Source organism: Arachis stenosperma, chromosome 4 (assembly GCF_014773155.1).
Source record: "Arachis stenosperma cultivar V10309 chromosome 4, arast.V10309.gnm1.PFL2, whole genome shotgun sequence".
In the NCBI taxonomy this organism is placed as follows: Eukaryota; Viridiplantae; Streptophyta; class Magnoliopsida; order Fabales; family Fabaceae; genus Arachis; species Arachis stenosperma.
This window is the reverse complement of record NC_080380.1, coordinates 143,825,307-143,843,048: the sequence shown is the minus strand read 5'-3', so window position 1 is coordinate 143,843,048 and position 17,742 is coordinate 143,825,307. Positions and strand designations below refer to the sequence as shown.

Genomic DNA, 17,742 nt, shown 5'->3' with positions numbered 1-17,742 from the left:
TAAGCAGTGATACATGGCAAAAAGAAGCGCTGACTATACTGGAAAGGACAAGTTATGGGCGACGGAATTCAACGACGTGACTAAGGGATGATGCACTAAAGAAATAGAGGTTGTGTGGGAAGGCAGTAGACGTTGGTGCTTCTTGTCACGAACGCAACGGTGCTTGGAAGGACCGAATCTAGGTGATGAAGTGATGAACAAAAAATGGAGGAGTGAAATGTGCTTCAATTAAGGGGAGTGGAGCTTTGATATTTTAAGAATAATAAATTATAAAATAACCCAACTATGATTAAGATAAGGACCAATTATAATGTGACACATAATGAAGAGTAACTTACATGTTATTTTAGATGAGGTTGGATAGCATTCACCATGAAAAAATCTTGGGATAACTAAAATGACATGATTGGCCATATTATGCAAATTATTCTAAACCAAGAAGCACGGATGTGTAGGCCAGTATGTGGTTTGAAAAGTCTGCTGAAGCAGCCATAATAAAGGATCACTATCTTTCTTTTTTCTTCCGCGAAATGAGAGGCAATATTACACTCGGAATAATACAAATGCATGTAACGTTACATGGTGCATTTCTGTTACATACTATCACCATCACTGCTTCACTATAAAAACCGATTAGAGTGTCCCAAACATTTCATCCACTGAAACCTACTGCTATACGATCACAATAATGGGGTTCTTCTGTTCTCTTGCTTTCTCCATACAGTTTCTTCTTCTCTTCTCATCCTCCCTGTTCACAAACTGTTTTACTTTGAATGATTCAACTACTACTCATCATCATGAATGCCATCAACATGAAAGCAATGCCTTGCTCAGCTTTAAACAAAGCTTCTTCATAAGTAAGTCTGCTTCCTATAATCCTTTCAGTTATCCTAAAACACTCACCTGGATTCCAACCACAGATTGCTGCTCCTGGGATGGCATCGAATGCGATGAACTCACCGGTCATGTCATTTCCATTGATCTTAGTAGCAGCCTGCTCTATGGTTCCATGGATCCCAACAGCACCCTTTTCTCGCTTGTGCATCTTCAAAGCCTTGATCTTTCAGACAATCACTTCAATCACTCGCAAATTCCAGCCAGGATAGGTAACTTGTCACAACTGAGGCATTTGAATCTTTCTCAATTTGGTGAAACCACATTGTCAGGTGAAGTCCCAACTCAAATTTCCCGTTTGTCCAACTTGTTGTCCCTTGATCTTCGCAGCTATAATGAACGGTTTGATTATCCATTAATCAACCGTTTACAACTGAAGGAATCCACTCTGCGAAGCTTAATTCAAAACTCAACAAGACTTGAACAACTTCGCCTTAATTTTGTCACCATTTCATCATCTTTACCCCACACGCTCACAAACCTTACATCTCTGCAAATACTCTCTTTTCGCCATTGTGAACTACATGGTGAGTTTCCTATCGGAATATTCTCTCTTGCAAACTTAACATCTTTGAATTTTGGGGAAAACCAAAATCTGCAGGGCACATTACCTGCATCCATTGGAAACCTGACCAATTTAGCTCACTTGGCTCTTGAAGATAATAGCTTTCATGGTGAAATCCCTCGCTCTCTTTTTGGACTAGAGAAGCTTGCAGATTTATTTCTATATTCTAATTTTTTCGAAGGCCGCCTAGCACTTGACATGTTTTTGAAGCTAAAGATGCTTAATACTCTTGACTTAACTCTCAACAAATTGTCTTTGTTCTCACAAAATAGGGCTGTCAATGTGACAATCCTTCCTCCAATTCAGTGGTTAGGATTGGGTCAGTGCAATTTAAATGGAGAAATTCCAACTTGGATAATGAATCTAACCACTTTAAATCACTTGTATCTTCATGGAAATAATCTTCAAGGAGAAATTTCATATTTCCTCTTCAAGTTAGAGAATCTTACAGGCCTTGATCTGTCTAGAAATTTATTCGAAGGACAGATCGAGCTTGAAATGCTTTCAAAGCTCAAAAAGCTTACTTTTCTTGGTTTAGGCGGAGGCAACAAGTTGTCTTTTCTTGAAGGGAAGAACACTTCCAGCGTAACATTTCCTTCTCAAATTCAATATTTGGATTTAAGTTCATGCAACTTAGTTCATTTTCCCAATTTCATTCAACACTTGCAAGAGTTGACTGGTCTTTCCATATCAGACAATAGGATAAAGACAATACCGAGTTGGATGTGGAATAAAACAACTCTTCAAAGTTTGGATATTTCCAACAACCTATTGATGGGAGAAATACCCCCCTCCATATGCAACCTGCAATCACTTGCATATCTTGATTTGTCTTCCAACAATTTAGTTGGCATGATTCCATCATGTTTGGGAAGCTTTAGCCAATCCCTTCAACTTTTGAATGTCTCAGGAAACAAATTGACAGGCAATATTCCTCAAATTTATGTGAAAGGAAATGTCCTTCAGTTCATCGATTTTAGTTCTAATCAGTTGTACGGTCAATTACCAAGAGCACTTGTCAATTGCAGAATGCTAGAGTTTCTTGATGTGAGACATAACCATTTCAATGACTCATTTCCTTTCTGGTTAGGATCTCTTCCTAAGTTAAAGGTTGTTTCTTTACGTGATAATGAATTTCACGGAGCTATAATGTGTCCATTGAAATACACATTTCCCCAGCTTCAAATCATGGATCTTTCTCAAAATGGTTTCTCAATGAAATTAACATCAGAAATAATCATGTGCTTCAAATCGATGATCATATACAACAAAAGACAACTGGATTTCAAGGACGAGATTTATTTCAGTGGGAATGTGTTTATAGATATTGATTCGCTTTCATTTTCAATGTCCAACAAAGGAGTTGTCATGGATTATCTTGGGGGTCAATACCTTCATCACATGGTAGCCATTGATCTTTCATGTAACAAAATTTATGGTGAGATTCCAGATACCATGGGAAGTTTGAATGGTCTTGTTGTGCTCAACTTGTCCAATAACATGTTTACTGGCAGCATCCCATCTTCCTTCGGAAAGCTTTCAAATCTTGAAGTCTTGGACCTTTCTCTTAATAGCCTGTCAGGAAATATTCCTCAACAACTCACAGGGCTAACCTTCTTGGATTTCTTCAATGTGTCTTTCAACAATCTCTCAGGTCCAATCCCAGAAAATGGGCAACTTTCAACATTTGATGATAATTCATTTAAGGGAAACAAGGATTTGTGCGGGATTCAATTGTTGAAGAAATGTGAAGATCATCCTAAGCTTCCATTGCAAAAACCTGATGGCGATCAAGATTCTGAGTCGGGATCTTTCTTTGAATTGTGTTGGATGGTAATTCTAATTGGATATGGGGGAGGCCTTGTTGCTGGGTTAGCACTGGGAAATGCTTTCGCTGTAGATGTTTTTAGGTTGCTGCAAAAGATCTTTTCATGTGTGTAATCTTAGATTATTTTATTTTTGTGTTTGCATTTAAAGTTATTGTGTTTCTCTTATTTAAGAGTCAGCTATGTGTACTGTAAAGCCAAATAAAAGTAGGCAAGATAAAATGATAAATATAGTGTGTTATATATTTATTTTGCTTTTTCTATTTTTGAAATAAGAAAAGTCATACTTTGTGTTCTTTGCATACTTTCTCTCATGCTTAATTGCTTATGCTTATTCAAGACAGGATGTCTTGTAAAATGTAAAAAAAAACAAGTATTCATTGATATGAAAAAGATTATAAGTAGATCAATTGGGCCAACAGTAATAACAAAAATGAGATTTCCGAACAAAACTAAAATTACAACCATCCATAGTCTAAATCTTCATTTGAAAAAGTTACTAACTAAAACAGGAAATTTCTTCTGCTTTTCTTTCTCTTCTATTTCAAGATGAAAAGTCAGCAACACCATAGAAGGAAGGAGAAGCAATGATGATCAATCTCTCTCTTTTTCATAGTAAGAGCACTAATTTTTCTCACAGGAATTGAAGGAGAATAAGAAATAAAATTACAACAACACCCGATAGGGACAATAACCTCCTCTATCAAAGGGAGCACAGAACAACCCATTAAGGGAACAAAACCATAGTCTTGAAAAAAAGAGAGCAATTACCAATGAGTATGAAAGGTTAACATATCCATCTATACAGTATTCATAAACATGTTTTTTGGGTGAAGTATGTGAAGTTTAGCAACATGGAAAGGAATCTGTAGAATTCTAGTTCTTTTGATTGTAAAAGAAGTTTGCATCAGATGATTTTAAGAATGCACAATTAACTACAGTTAGATATGTTGAAGTAATTAGTATATTAATTTCCAACAGTTAACCCGTTCTATATATGTTGATGGCCCACATATATAACAACAAATAGGATGTTGTTAACTCTGAATTATTGCATATTCATATATTCTTGTCAATACTGCTTTTTAATTTCTTTTAGCAGTAATCATTAACATCTGTTGTAAAATTTAAAGATATTGAGATATAGAAACATGCATAGAACAAAATTGATATACCCCATCATATTTTACATTATTGTCAATATAACTACACATCTCTGTTCAAAGAATTGAGTAGAGGTCGCTTTCTTGAAGTTCTAAGCCGTTTGTGTTTGGATCATAGAAAAATGAAATGCTGTCACTGCCATCACAGAAGATCCCACCCAGTTCATCATCACTGGCTATGTTTTGTTGTTGATCCTTTCTGACATACTCATCAGGTTCATCCCCACATGCATTGTTTGAGTTCTTTTCAACCAATTCCCTAAACAGCGAAGAGCGAAAGAGAAGGCCAAGAGCCGTGGGAGAAGACGACTTGCTGCTCGAAAATCGATACATTTTGTTATCAAAGACTTCTTGATTTTCAGGGTAATTCAGGTGATCAAGACTGATGAAAGAGGTATTGTCAAAGGGCAATGGTTTTGAATGTTGTATTGGATTTGGAGCATAGTTGGATGGAGAAGTGAGTGTTTGAGAGTTTAGTACTACTTCTGTTTCAGGTTTTGGGTCTTGGGAGTTTTGGTGTGAAGGCTTCAACCATGTAATGTAATTACTTAAATCAAAGTTGGTGACAGCATTAATTCCTCTGTACTCAATTGCTGCTATGTCATATGCTCGTGCTGCTTCCTCTTGTGTGCCTGCATTAGTTAACAATAACAAAATGTCATTCATAAGAACTGAATTGAAGGAGTAGAAACAAAAAACATAACTATATCTTTTCTTTCTTTCTTTCTTTCAATGTTTGTGCATGTGTTACTCCATTTTTTTAGAGGGATGGTTCAATATGGTCTTGAAATTTCGAATGTGCTTCTTTTGTAGTTCTTAGAATTTTAATGTAAACTATTTAGACTTGAAACTAAAATGACTTATAAGTAGTAAATTTTAAAATTTTAAGAGACTAAAGTACAATTTTGATTGACCAGATTGAACATTTATTTATTGACTTTTGTTGATTTTAACTTACTGTAGGTTCCAAGGTAAAGATATTTGTTTCCAAAAACTCTTCCTATCCTTGCTTCCCATCTTCCATTCTGATGATGCCTGCAGAATATTCACCAAGCATTAGTGATTCATCTTCATCACCAACAATCCCAAAAGCAGATACATTTTTGTGTTGTGTTCAAAAAGACTTAGTACTATCTCACCTTGCAACACCCCTATACTTTGATACACCTCTTGAGAAGCCACTACTCTTCCTGCAATAATTATTAAAAGGAAAAAGAAAAAGCTTAGGATAATGTAATGAAGATCTAATAATTCAAATGTCCCATATTATAGTATCACAATTTCTTATACCTCCTTAAAGTTGCCAAGTACTCTTCTTTGGTCATAGTCTGCATTATTTCTAGCTCTTTCTCATAATCTGATAACTGTTAGAATTATAATACAAGAAAGCATTAGATGAATTATTGAATCTAATAAACAAAGATGCAAACCATTATATTACTATCATATCATACCGGAAAATTAGTAAAAGTTGATGTTCCCCAATACTTAAGTGCTGCTAAATCATATGCTCTGGCAGCAGATTCTTCTTCATCATATGCACCTATGATATTTGAGAAATATTATAAAATTGTTATCTTACAATTAATTAACAACAGTGATTGAACTAAAATCTTGGCTTTCATTCTATATGACAACGCTCACCAAGATAAACTGCTAGCACCATTGTCCAGTTCCATTCCATGTTCCAAAATGTAAAAAGATGAAAATCAAAACACATGAATCAGTTAGCATCAAACAAATAAATCAATGAATAAAAGGAAAAAATAAATAAATAGGAAGTGTGTTGTGTACCTTGCTTCCCTTTCTTTTTTTGAGTTACATTCCAAGAAAGCTTGTCCCATAAATGAGCCTCAAACCTACCCGTCCATCTATGTCTGTTTGATACAATTTTAACTAATTGAATTAGTAAATTAAACAGAACAAATTATATTTTTTTAGAAACTTCATAATCAAATTCAGTTTAATTTATTTCTAATCACCTGCTAACCCCACGAAATTTTGAACTTCTCTTAGTAGTGATCACATTAGAATTTTCGTGCTGCTGCGGCCGCGGCTGCTTCTTCTTCTTGATATACCTTGCTTCTTGGAGCTCACCTTCTTCTTCACACACTCTTCTTCTTCTTTTTCTCAATCTCACTTCATCATTCTCCATTGCCATTGCCATTTCTTGCACTATGATGTGTTCTTCCTCTAATAATGTTCTTGACTTTATGCAATATGTGAGGAGTGTGTGTTCTTTATAGGACACAACTAACACATATATTTGGTTTTGTCCTTATTATGTTTTTGTGTTTATTGCTACATACAAGGTTGGAGTTAAACACAAGGAAACGTTCATCACAAGGAAAATTAAAGGACAGACTTAAGTTGTGTTAGTGCATTCAATGATTATTTAATTCCAAAGGTTTATAAGTTTTGAATGTGTTTCTTGTTAAGGTTAATCAAGTACGGATGAACTTTAAATGTACACCAGATTCTCAACAATCACATAATAAACTTTTGTCCTTTGAACCAAATAAATCAACCTATTATAATAATATGATTGTAGCATGTTTATTACTAATCAAAAGTGAATATGTAGGCATATTATTAGTACATCCTATAATTAAAAAGAATTCAATATTTTTTTCGTTCTTGACTAGGATTGATGGTAGCATTATGTTGATAAATATGTTGGTAATCCATTTCATTTTTAATTTAGTGTTTTTCTTAAAAAGACAAATAATAATAATTTTGCACTGTAGTAATTACTCCAATACTTTCAAAGAATTAGAGGTGGAGTCACCAAAAAAAGAATTAGAGGTAGAATTAGAGGTACTAATTAATTGATTAGTCTACTTTAACAAATGTCGAAAATTCGAATATTTTTTTGTGTGCATGTATTAATTTATTAGTTAGTAACAAATCCATAAATAAAATACAGATTCATAATAAATTAGTTTTTAATTTATTGAACTTAACAATATTGTAAAAAACTAAAAAAAATATTTTTATTTAATCTAATTCATCGTTAAAGTTTGCACAAAAAATTTTTTCTAGAGTACGCATTAAATGGACTATACTACTATAGGATCACGCAACAATTTCTCAAAGTAGAATAATGCAATAAGTTAATTGTTTAAAGTTCAATTCATCTATAATAAAACTATATTCAAATAAAGTATAAAAAATATTTCCTACAGTAAATATGTATATGTATGATTAGATTTATTATATAATAATCCATAATAAAAGGTAAATTATCCTTAAAAATTAAAATCTATGAATGGCATTTTGTAAATGTATTTCATTTTCATCCTTACAAAGAGAAAATTAGAAGTTTCGAAATGAAAAAGTATAGGTAGACAATAAAAATGATAAATAATGTGAACAATTGATATATTAAATGTTTAATTTATTAGATGTGCAGATGATTATTCTAATATTAAGATTTAGGTGAATAATTTGAGATGTAATGTATTTAACTTAAATTGGGCTAAATTTAAAATCTATTATTTATGTTGTTTAAAAAAATTATTGGTTACTTAATATAACCCGATAAAATTGATATTGAAGGTTGACTCAAACCAAACAAATTTTGTTATATTAAAAAATTGGCCGGTCGTAACAGTAGGAATGATCTAGAATTTTTTTTCTGCATTTTAATGCTCTCGATTATTGTTAAGAAAGGCTGGTTTATGTTTATTAAATTGGTTTTGTTTTTTCATGGATTCATCAATGGCCACAGAATAGAGAAATAATAATAATAATAATAATAATAATAATAATGCTTTTGCGGCAAGATAAATAGAATTTCTTACCATATGTTATGGACAATTACGGTGTTTCCTATGTTAGAGAAGTATAAGATATAATATCCACTTTACTTGCTTTTGTTTGCATATGTTTTGGTTTCTACGATATCTTTTAGTTCGATAAGTTAATGATTAATTTATTGTTGATCAAAATTCTATTTAAAAGTTTATTATTGGCTAATGAGTTGATATATATATATAAGTGAAATTCAAAATTACAATATTTACTTAAGCAGACTAATAAATTAATCACTAGACTAACTTAATTTATTTATTTATTTATTTATTTATTGTGTATTCATGTATTGGTTAATAACAGCTGGAAAATTGTAATCTTCTACATGACTTTTTTTCCCTTTTGGGTTGATCCTATGGACTAGTCTATTGAAGTAAGCAAAAGCCAGGTAACTATATATCATTAGTAGTAATTTAAGAAACTTTAGATTATTTTTTAAATTTTTATTTGAGGTTATAAAATCAATGAAAGTGACTGTAAAAAATATAATAATACAATAGTGTAAAAAATAATGTTATATATGGTCATTGTCCATTATAAAAGTATGGAGAGCTTATCATCTTGTGTACGTGATTCTAATCTTTGTACATTATTGCTTGAAGAAAGCCAAGCTATCAAAATCAATATGAATTATTAATTATTAATATGTCATTGTATGAAATTATTAGGTCAATAGCTATTGTCTTCCTCATATATTGAGATGGAGTGAAGTTATATACACCGACCAAGGTTTTAATTTTAAGATAACGGGAAATCTCATATTTTCTTGAAGTATTGTGATTAATAGGTTTTACTCTATATCTTTTATTAATTAAGTAGTATATGGGAAATTAAACATAGAATTAGGAAGACTCTAGAGAGGTACCGAAAATTTTAAAGGAACAATATAAATGCTGCTTGGGATGGTTGGTGTTTTGGATGGAACTTGTAATTTGGGAACCCCACACTCTCAAACAATAATATAAGATGAATTCATTGGTACCCTCTCTTAATATTAATGAGTAAGTCATATTTATTAGAAATATAATTATTTATGTATTTTTATATTAATTTAAATTTTTTAAAAAAAATTATGATTAAAAATTTAAAATTCGATTCTTGTTAAATTTAAAAAAAATTATATAAAATAAATAAATTTAAATTAAAAAAAACTTTCATAACAATATTAAAAAAGATGCTAATAATATTCTTAGTTAATTATCACTTCCAATCTCTAAGCTAATTAATTAAGTTTTTAATTATGTGCATGTAAAATTATATATTTTTCACTATATAATTTTTTTCTTTTTAAGATTTATGTATTTTAATTTGTTAATGTATCTAATAAGGAATAATAAATTATATCTGCTAACTATTGTAAATTCCAAAATGTATTGTCAGCTGAATAAATAGCAGAAGTTTCTAGTGATACATTTCTATATTATCTATCGTGCTAAAGACATTATATGATTTTTCTGACCTTATTTATTAAATGTGATACTATTTTCCATATAATAATAATAATAATAATAATAATAATAATAAACGAACCAATTTCAATCATCAGTCAATCAGTACAATTTACATGAGAAGTGATGTACACATGACGAATAACACAAGCAAAAAAAAATTAAAAAAAATAAGAGATAAAATTAAAAAAGCACATATTTCAAGTGATTTATATATAACTCTCCCGTCTTATTCCTTATCATCTTATAACCCCAAACAGAAATAATAACAATAATATTTTTTTTCTCTCCAGTGCCATACCATCCAACAAAACATTATCCCTATAAACCTGGCCTCCATTCTTTTCTTCACTTTACATATTGTGTTGAAATGCATGCCATCTAGCTTTCCCCTCTAAAGAAGAAAAGAAATTTACACCAAAATGGTTCCCACACTAAAACACATACATAGAAAGTGCCAAAAATCCTAGAGGGGGTAATAAACCCTAGAGCCAATAAATTTTAATATTTTAATATTTCTTTCTTCCAAATAATAATAATAACATTTTCTTTATGACCAAGATAAAGAAAACATTATCCACAATCAATAAATGAATGGAATTGATGAACTGAATTTTAATTCTCTCTAGCAAGGCTTGCCTACAATACAACCAAGGGCACCAGCATACTTTGTTAGCCTATTGGCATGGCTACCAGGTCTTGGCTTCATCATCATCCCTTTGTTGACATTTTGCAACTTAGTGATTGGTTGACCAGATTGAAGAAACGTGGCACCATTCATGAAGAGGTCTTGATCTGAGGTCCATTGCCACTTTGACCACACCTCTTTTGGTGCATAGTCTCTGTGTGTGATTTCCTTGGCAGCATTGTTGTTTGGTGCAATGAAACGGTTTCCTTGGCTCAGAATTGTTGGCCCTGAGCTTCCTCCAATGGCGTACATCAACCAATGAGTGTAGTCATTGTTCAACACATGGAAGAATCCATATCTGCACCTTGGCATCCTCTGAATCAATCCTTGTCCGAAGTGGTTGAATGCTACCGTGATTTGCATGATCTTGTCGCCGGTGTACGAGTCACTAGCTCCGAACAACATCACCTGTCACAGAGAGTTTTACACAGACATTCAATCAAAATCAAAATTAATCAAGTATCGTAGTAGAAAAATGTTAGGTGAATAAATTATTTTTGTAATAAGTTTAACTTCTTATTCTGTTAGACCAATTTTATTGAACTTGATTAGCAAAGGTGAAAACTCAGGTAAAGTCGACTTCAAGTTGATATTTAAGAGCCGTAAAATAAAAATTTAGTCAAATCAGTCAAATCATTTAACGGCTCTCAGATATTAACTTCACGTGAAATCGATTGCACCTGAGTTTCTACTGTTACCAAAATGACTTACGTCGTTATGCTTGGTCATGTGGCAATTGGAGATGGTGATGGCGGTAGAGCCCTGGATAACATCAACAAGACCATCATCACACTCAGACATGGAAATGTGATCAACCCAAATGTTGGAGGATCCGAAAATGGAGATGGCATCACCATCACTCCTTGTTCTTTGACCAACATGGTTGTAAGAATCCCTAATCATGCCACCAGCCATGGACTTGATCTTCTTGATGTGGAGGTTATGGACAATGATATTGTTGACGAATTGCATAGTGAGGCCGGCACCGTCCCTGATCATAACATGAGCACCACGGCCGTCGATGGTCTTGTCGGAGGAAATCAACAACTCTTGTTGCAATCTAATGACCATGCTGCGTGCAAAGATGATCCACAAGGGTCCCTTCTGAGTAACGGCATGTCTTAGGGTTCCGGGAGCAGGGTTAACCAAATCGTTATCGGATTCGTCGGTGACGACGTAGATGGGGCCACCGAGGCCTCCGACGGCCCTACGTCCGAAACCCTTTCCACATTTGGCCAACAATTGGCGGTTTTTGGCCCAATCGGCACGGCACCTCCAGCAACGGTCAATAGGGTTAGTGGCCTCGCATGGTGCATGTGGATCGAATGCATGTCCTTGCCTTAGATTCCTCCTCGTCATGTTTGCTGCTTCCTCCATTGCCCTACATCCAATTAAATCGTAAATTATCTAATAATTTTCAACTATTAATTTCACATAAATTTTTATTTTTTATTAAATATATCAAATTATTTATTAAAATATCTTTGTATGAACAGCTATATATAATCAGAATATTACAAAAATTGGTGTTTAGATTTTATTTCTAAAATAATTTTTATTATATATAATTTATTGAAAACTAGTCATCCATCTCAATTAATTTAATTTTTACTATTTTTATATATATTTAATAAAAAGAGTGAATAAACAAGTTTATCGATATACTAGTATATGTAATGTTAATTAAGTAATATAAAATAAGTAGAGAGTACATACAGATGAACGTGGAGATTGAGCTCAGATGTAACGTTCAAGGGATTAGGAACGAAGGACTCAAGGGCAATTTCATGGGCCATCTCAGCTTGTGCCTTGAGAAAATCATCATATTCAGCAATGCCAGCCTTAATGCATGGAATAACAATGGCAAAAGTAACCAAGAAAATAAGGGCAAGTTTCCTTGTACTTTCTGCCATTATTTTTTTTGATATTTTTCTCAATGCCGATATGTGTAATTATTTGGTTTTTTTGGCTTGTTAATATTTTTTTTGTGGTTTTGCTTGGGATTTTGTTTTTTTGTTTTTTGTATGGCCAAGGTCTTTGGGGATTTTTATTTCACAAAAAGGTGCAGACCTTGGCAAGCCAAAACACCAATTAAAACCAAGCAATACAAGAGAGCATAGTGCTTGGTGTGAATTCTTATTGGAGAAGCAAAATGTGCTTCTTTATATAATGATTTCATTCCTTCAAGATTGAAAGCTATGATCCTAAATTTAGGACTTAAGGAGCGGGGAGAGTGCGCCACCATTGTGTTTCTCTTGGCTTATAATTAGTTTCAATGTTCAAACTTGAATCAGAAAAACACGGTCACAATTTTCTAAATTAAGTTGCTATTACTTAGAGAAATTGAAATTGGCTAGAAAAAGAAGGAATGAGAGCCAAAGACCATGCCATCACTATTATTATTAATTCATCACTATTATTGGATCGCATGAATTGAATTATTTTTTCTTAGTTTTTCGTTAGTACTTAAGCCTTGATTTGGTAAAATTTAAAAAAAAAATTATTTATGATTTTTAAAAGTACAAACTTTTTAAAAAAAATTATATACTTATAATCTTATATTTGTAAATTTTAAAAGATAGAAATATTTTTTAAAATATTTAAAATAAAAGTTTTTAAAAATTATTTATGTTTATCAAATAAAAAAATTAATAAAACGTTACGTATTAATTAATATTTAAATTTAATTTTTATATTAATATTATTATAATATTTTAAATTTTAAAAATTAATAAATGTCATCATTTTTAAAAAATTATCTTTTAAAAACATAACCTTTATAAATTATTTTTAAAAAATAAAATTTTTTGACCAAACTATAACCGTACCTAACAATACTTTAACTTATAGTGAGTCTCAATAAAAAAAAATGAGATTAAAGTTTAAGCCACTCATTTCTCCCAAATACACTAACAATCACTCACATACTTTACTGATTCTACTACAAACGTGGACTAGTTAATTACATGAATAATTCTCTACGTACAAATATTTTTTTATACAAGTCATAACGCGCTTTGAATCGTACCGCACGTTTTTATTGCACATTCCTCTTCCTCTTCTTCTTCTTCTTTCTTTTCTTCTTCTTCTTTTCTTTCCTTTCTTGTCTTCTCTTTCTCCTTCTTCATTTACGTGCTTTTCTTTCTGTTTTCTTTTTTCGTTATTCTCGATTTCCATTGTTTTTTTTACTGCACATTCTTCTTCTTCTTACTGCACGTTCTTCTTCATCTTCCTCTTCTTCTTCTTCTTCTCTTTCGTTTCTTGCATTCTCTTTCTCCTTCTTCATTTACGTGCTTTTCTCTCTGTTTTCTTTCTTCGTTATTTTCGATTTCCATTATTTTTTGACATCAAACTCTAAAATCGTTTTTGAAGAAGAAGAAGTAGCAAAAGATGAGAAGGAGAAAGAGAGAGAGTTCTGAATTATGCATAAGGTGTACTTCAACGAATTTTGGATGTATTTCTTAAATCCTTTGGATGTAGTTTTGTAATCCTTTGAGTGTATTTCTGTAATCCTTTGGGTGTATTTCTATAATTTCTGTAATCATTTGGGTGTATTTCTGAAATTTCATTATCTTCAAATTTGGCAAGAAACTCGTTTTCATGGAAGAAGAAGAAGAAGAATCGTTCATAATAGATGGTGAGTAGTGCGCTTTGAAAACAGAAAATGATTGAATAACGTAGGTTTATTTACTCTTGAATGTGAGAATGTGATGTATGTGTTTTGTTGGACTTGTGCCAACTTATAAGACTTGTAAGTCAAAAAGACTTGTATGTGTAGGAACCCTCGTTACATTTCTCTCTTGGTTAACTAAAGACAATTATTAGAATGCCAAAAAAAAAGCGGCAAAAATTACTATGATATATTTAGTATTTAAAAATATATGAAATATTTAATTTAACAAATTACTATAAATATATATTTAAAAATAACAATGTGAGGCAATTTGTTTGATTAATTTATTAAATAAAATTTAAATCAAAATTGAAAATCATTTTAGTGATTTTTTTTACAAATGCAAATCATTAAATTTTGACAAAAAATATAAAACAATACATCATACAAACATACACTTTAATAGATCTTATGTTATAATTTAACGTTATTTTGATCATATGAGAATAAAGTTTAAAAAGACTATACTCTAATGGTTTGAATTATTACACAAATAAAAAATTTGAATTGTAAACAATAAATATAAATATATTTCATTGAGATTTTGAATAAAAATTTAGTTGAGTCATAATTTAGGGAACTCGAATTATAAACAATTATAAGCACACTTTAGTCTGATAATACTTTATATTTGTTTAGATATTTTAAATGATTAATTATAAACTTTAAATTAACCACATTGTTAAATTAGAATTTGGATGGATAGACTACTTCTCACTAGGGAAAAGAGAAAGTAAAAAAAGGGGGGGGGGTATACGGAGGGGGGAGGATGGAGCATGGATACATGTGTATCACAAGCCACAAATTAATCAATCCTACTATAAAATCATTAAAAAAAAATCAAATAACAAGACATATATCAACTGTCCTTCACCATTTTTTAAAATTATCCTTTTTTTTCATTTTGCTTATTTCTCTTAATACTATAACTAATATTAATGTTACTATAACTAATATTCCACCCTTGCCACCAATCACTCACCATCATTACCAACCATAACTGAACCATTCATATCGTCGTTTTTATCTATCTTAAATCTTAAATTTTAAATTATAAATCTTAAATTTAAAAATTTTTAATTCTAAATTTTAAATTTTATTTATATCTTAAGTTTAAAATTCTAAATTATAAATTTTAAATTCTATACTCTAAATTCTAGTTAATTCTAAATCTTACAAAAATTGAGAATTAAAAAGGTAATTTTACATACAATAAAAAAAGATTTGGTTAATATTAACTAATTAGAAATTAATTTCATTTGATTTCAATTTAAGTTTTTTTTACTTGACTTTTGAATATTTTTATTATTTTTAGTTTCAGATTTTTTAAATATATTTTTTCTTCTAGTTTTTTAATTAATTGACTGAATTAATATTTACTTCATAAATTCTTTTCAAATTAATATATGCTTTTAATATGGATGCATGTAATACGAAATATATACTATGTTTTAATTTTCTCTGGTTTCTATATACTATATAACCAGTTTATGCACTAATAATAATCTAAAGATGATTGTAATGAGATTATTGATGTAATAAATATTAAATATTAAATATCAAACAACGGTAGGGCTGGTGGTCAAAACTCAAAAGCTTTGCTATGCTTCAGCATGGAATTTATATATATATATTAAATATTAAATATTAATTTAACCTAGGTACTAGCTAGCCTTGATTGCTTTCACTTTAGCAGAAAGAAAAACTGCTGTTTGACCCATAAGGAGTCTATATAATAACAATTCTTTTCTTAAAACAATAGAAAATAGAAAAGGATTCAGACTAAAGTTACGCACCTGCGAAAATGACAATGTAACTATTCCTATTCCACGCTTAAGAATTTCTTTATATATGGCAATGCTGACATTGCACGCATGCATGCATGTGATGTTCATGTATATATGTTGTATGCATAAATATATACATATCCCTTTGATAATGTCAATCATTGAAACAAGTTAAATCAATGAAGAGCTTAATTTTAACATATTGGATATGAATTCAAATTGCATAACACATTCCATCATGTGATTCAAATATATGGACGTAATATTGTGATTATGGTTATTGTTGCAACATTATCGCTATAGATATAAGCATCCGGCAGGGAGACAATAACTATTTGTAAACTGATTTTGGGTTCGCCAAGAATCGAACTCTTAATTTTTCAGATCTAATACTTTAATACTATGTCATGATACCACTCATCCCAAAAGCTTCGACTAATAAGAAAAAGTAACACTAACGATTATATCTCTAATACTCCATAAACCTCCATTGTACGCATTGTATAAATATTTCATTAACTCCTCGTACTTTTCCTAGATATAATTATTTATTTTGTTTTTTTTATTAGTTTAAATTTATAGAAGAAATATAGTATATTAATATGAAATTAGAATTTTATGTTTAAAAAATTTAGAGTTTAATATATTAAATTATTCTTCCACCTTAATCCATGATAATAATAAAAAAAATTTGTAGTCCATAAATTTAGCCCAACAAAATTACAATTTTAATTTTCATTATCTTATCTTATCTTTATATTATCTTCTTATCTTATCTTATTTTTTATCTTTCGTAGACAATACTCTATATATATATTTAATTTTACCTTCGTAATTCACACTACAATTCAATCAATCAATAATTAATAAAATTTCTTCATATCTCCTCTTCGTGTATATCTAATTCAGCAAAGAATCTCTCTTTTCTTCTTCAATCGATAATAAATGGCGTCAACGAAGAAGATCACTTTGAAAAGTTCCGATGGCGAGGCGTTTGAGGTTGACGAGGCAGTGGCTCTCGAATCGCAGACGATCAAGCACATGATCGAAGACGATTGCGCTGACAGTGGAATTCCTCTTCCAAACGTCACCAGCAAGATCCTTGCGAAGGTGATTGAGTATTGCAAGAAGCACGTCGATGCTGCTGCTTCCGAGGAGAAGTCACCCGACGAGGATCTCAAGATGTAGGATGCTGAATTCGTTAAGGTCGATCAGGCCACGCTCTTCGATCTCATTCTGGCTGCAAACTACTTGAACATCAAGAGCCTCTTGGACCTTACTTGCCAGACAGTGGCGACATGATCAAGGGCAAGACTCCGGAGGAGATTCGCAAGACATTCAATATCAAGAATGACTTCACGCCGGAAGAGGAGGAGGAGGTCCGCCGCGAAAACCAGTGGGCGTTTGAATGATGATGATCTGCTGCTTCTCCTGCTGCATGCATAGCTTCTGAGATGGGTGCCCTGTGGTTCCATTTATGCTATAGTTGCTAGTTTTACTTTTTTTTTTTGGTGACTAGTTGCTGGTTTTACTTTGATGGTTTATCTTGTTTTTCCTATTTTTGTTATGTCAATGTTGGTGACTTGGTGACTAAGACTTTCTCTTATTTGGATCTTAAAATTGTAATTTTGTTAGACTAAATTTGTGGGTTACAAGATATTTTTATTATTTTCATGAATTAAGATGAAAGAGCAGTTTAATTATTATTGATGAATCTAAAAAAAATAACATAATACAATTGAATGAAAAAGACTTATGTCAAAAATTAAGTAAACTCATCAAAAAGACTCTTACTTAAAGACTTATATTAAAAATATAATTATTTATATTATCTTTTCTTATCAACTTAAACTTTTAAAAAAATAATATCATGATACATATTTTC

The 17,742-nt window shown here is 31.2% G+C and overlaps 3 protein-coding genes and 1 pseudogene across 4 annotated transcripts; 2 read left to right on the top strand and 2 right to left on the bottom strand.

Annotated features, from left to right (window-relative positions):
- Positions 1 to 553: 553 nt before the first annotated feature.
- LOC130974102 (receptor-like protein 6) lies at positions 554 to 3,561 on the top strand. Its single transcript, XM_057898853.1, has 2 exons — positions 554 to 857; positions 921 to 3,561. The coding sequence occupies exons 1-2, from the start codon at positions 689 to 691 to the stop codon at positions 3,398 to 3,400; spliced, it is 2,649 nt and encodes an 882-aa protein (XP_057754836.1). The 5' UTR covers positions 554 to 688; the 3' UTR covers positions 3,401 to 3,561.
- Positions 3,562 to 4,338: 777 nt separating this feature from the next.
- Positions 4,339 to 6,914, bottom strand: LOC130976541 (AP2-like ethylene-responsive transcription factor At1g16060). Of its 2 annotated transcripts, none has more exons than XM_057901427.1 (8): positions 6,431 to 6,914; positions 6,243 to 6,325; positions 6,093 to 6,104; positions 5,903 to 5,991; positions 5,739 to 5,812; positions 5,588 to 5,638; positions 5,407 to 5,483; positions 4,339 to 5,080 (listed from the first exon to the last, which is right to left on the bottom strand). In XM_057901427.1, the coding sequence occupies exons 1-8, from the start codon at positions 6,613 to 6,615 to the stop codon at positions 4,506 to 4,508; spliced, it is 1,146 nt and encodes a 381-aa protein (XP_057757410.1). In that variant the 5' UTR covers positions 6,616 to 6,914; the 3' UTR covers positions 4,339 to 4,505. The 2 variants fall into 2 exon arrangements, with proteins under 2 accessions (XP_057757410.1, XP_057757411.1); XM_057901428.1 differs by having other exon boundaries at positions 6,093 to 6,101.
- A 3,420-nt stretch (positions 6,915 to 10,334) lies between these two features.
- LOC130975797 (pectate lyase-like) lies at positions 10,335 to 12,310 on the bottom strand. The gene is made up of 3 exons (XM_057900533.1): positions 12,114 to 12,310; positions 11,109 to 11,778; positions 10,335 to 10,805 (listed from the first exon to the last, which is right to left on the bottom strand). Exons 1-3 carry the CDS (start codon positions 12,308 to 12,310, stop codon positions 10,335 to 10,337), a joined length of 1,338 nt encoding a protein of 445 aa, XP_057756516.1.
- A 4,451-nt stretch (positions 12,311 to 16,761) lies between these two features.
- LOC130976257 (SKP1-like protein 1B) lies at positions 16,762 to 17,269 on the top strand (annotated as a pseudogene).
- Positions 17,270 to 17,742: the final 473 nt, after the last annotated feature.

What these genes read in the sequence shown, in the direction of transcription:
- LOC130975797 (XM_057900533.1), bottom strand. Translation starts at nt 12,310, where the DNA reads ATGGCAGAAAGTACAAGGAAACTTGCCCTTATTTTCTTGGTTACTTTT. An exon ending in CTCAATCTCCACGTTCATCT is followed by an intron (nt 11,779 to 12,113) that starts GTATGTACTCTC and finishes AATTGGATGTAG; the next exon opens with GGCAATGGAGGAAGCAGCAA. An exon ending in ACATGACCAAGCATAACGAC is followed by an intron (nt 10,806 to 11,108) that starts GTAAGTCATTTT and finishes TCTCTGTGACAG; the next exon opens with GTGATGTTGTTCGGAGCTAG.
- LOC130974102 (XM_057898853.1), top strand. Translation starts at nt 689, where the DNA reads ATGGGGTTCTTCTGTTCTCTTGCTTTCTCCATACAGTTTCTTCTTCTC. An exon ending in TAAACAAAGCTTCTTCATAA is followed by an intron (nt 858 to 920) that starts GTAAGTCTGCTT and finishes TTCCAACCACAG; the next exon opens with ATTGCTGCTCCTGGGATGGC.
- LOC130976541 (XM_057901427.1), bottom strand. Translation starts at nt 6,615, where the DNA reads ATGGCAATGGCAATGGAGAATGATGAAGTGAGATTGAGAAAAAGAAGA. An exon ending in CAACTTTTACTAATTTTCCG is followed by an intron (nt 5,813 to 5,902) that starts GTATGATATGAT and finishes TAATTCTAACAG; the next exon opens with TTATCAGATTATGAGAAAGA. An exon ending in TCTTTACCTTGGAACCTACA is followed by an intron (nt 5,081 to 5,406) that starts GTAAGTTAAAAT and finishes TAACTAATGCAG; the next exon opens with GCACACAAGAGGAAGCAGCA.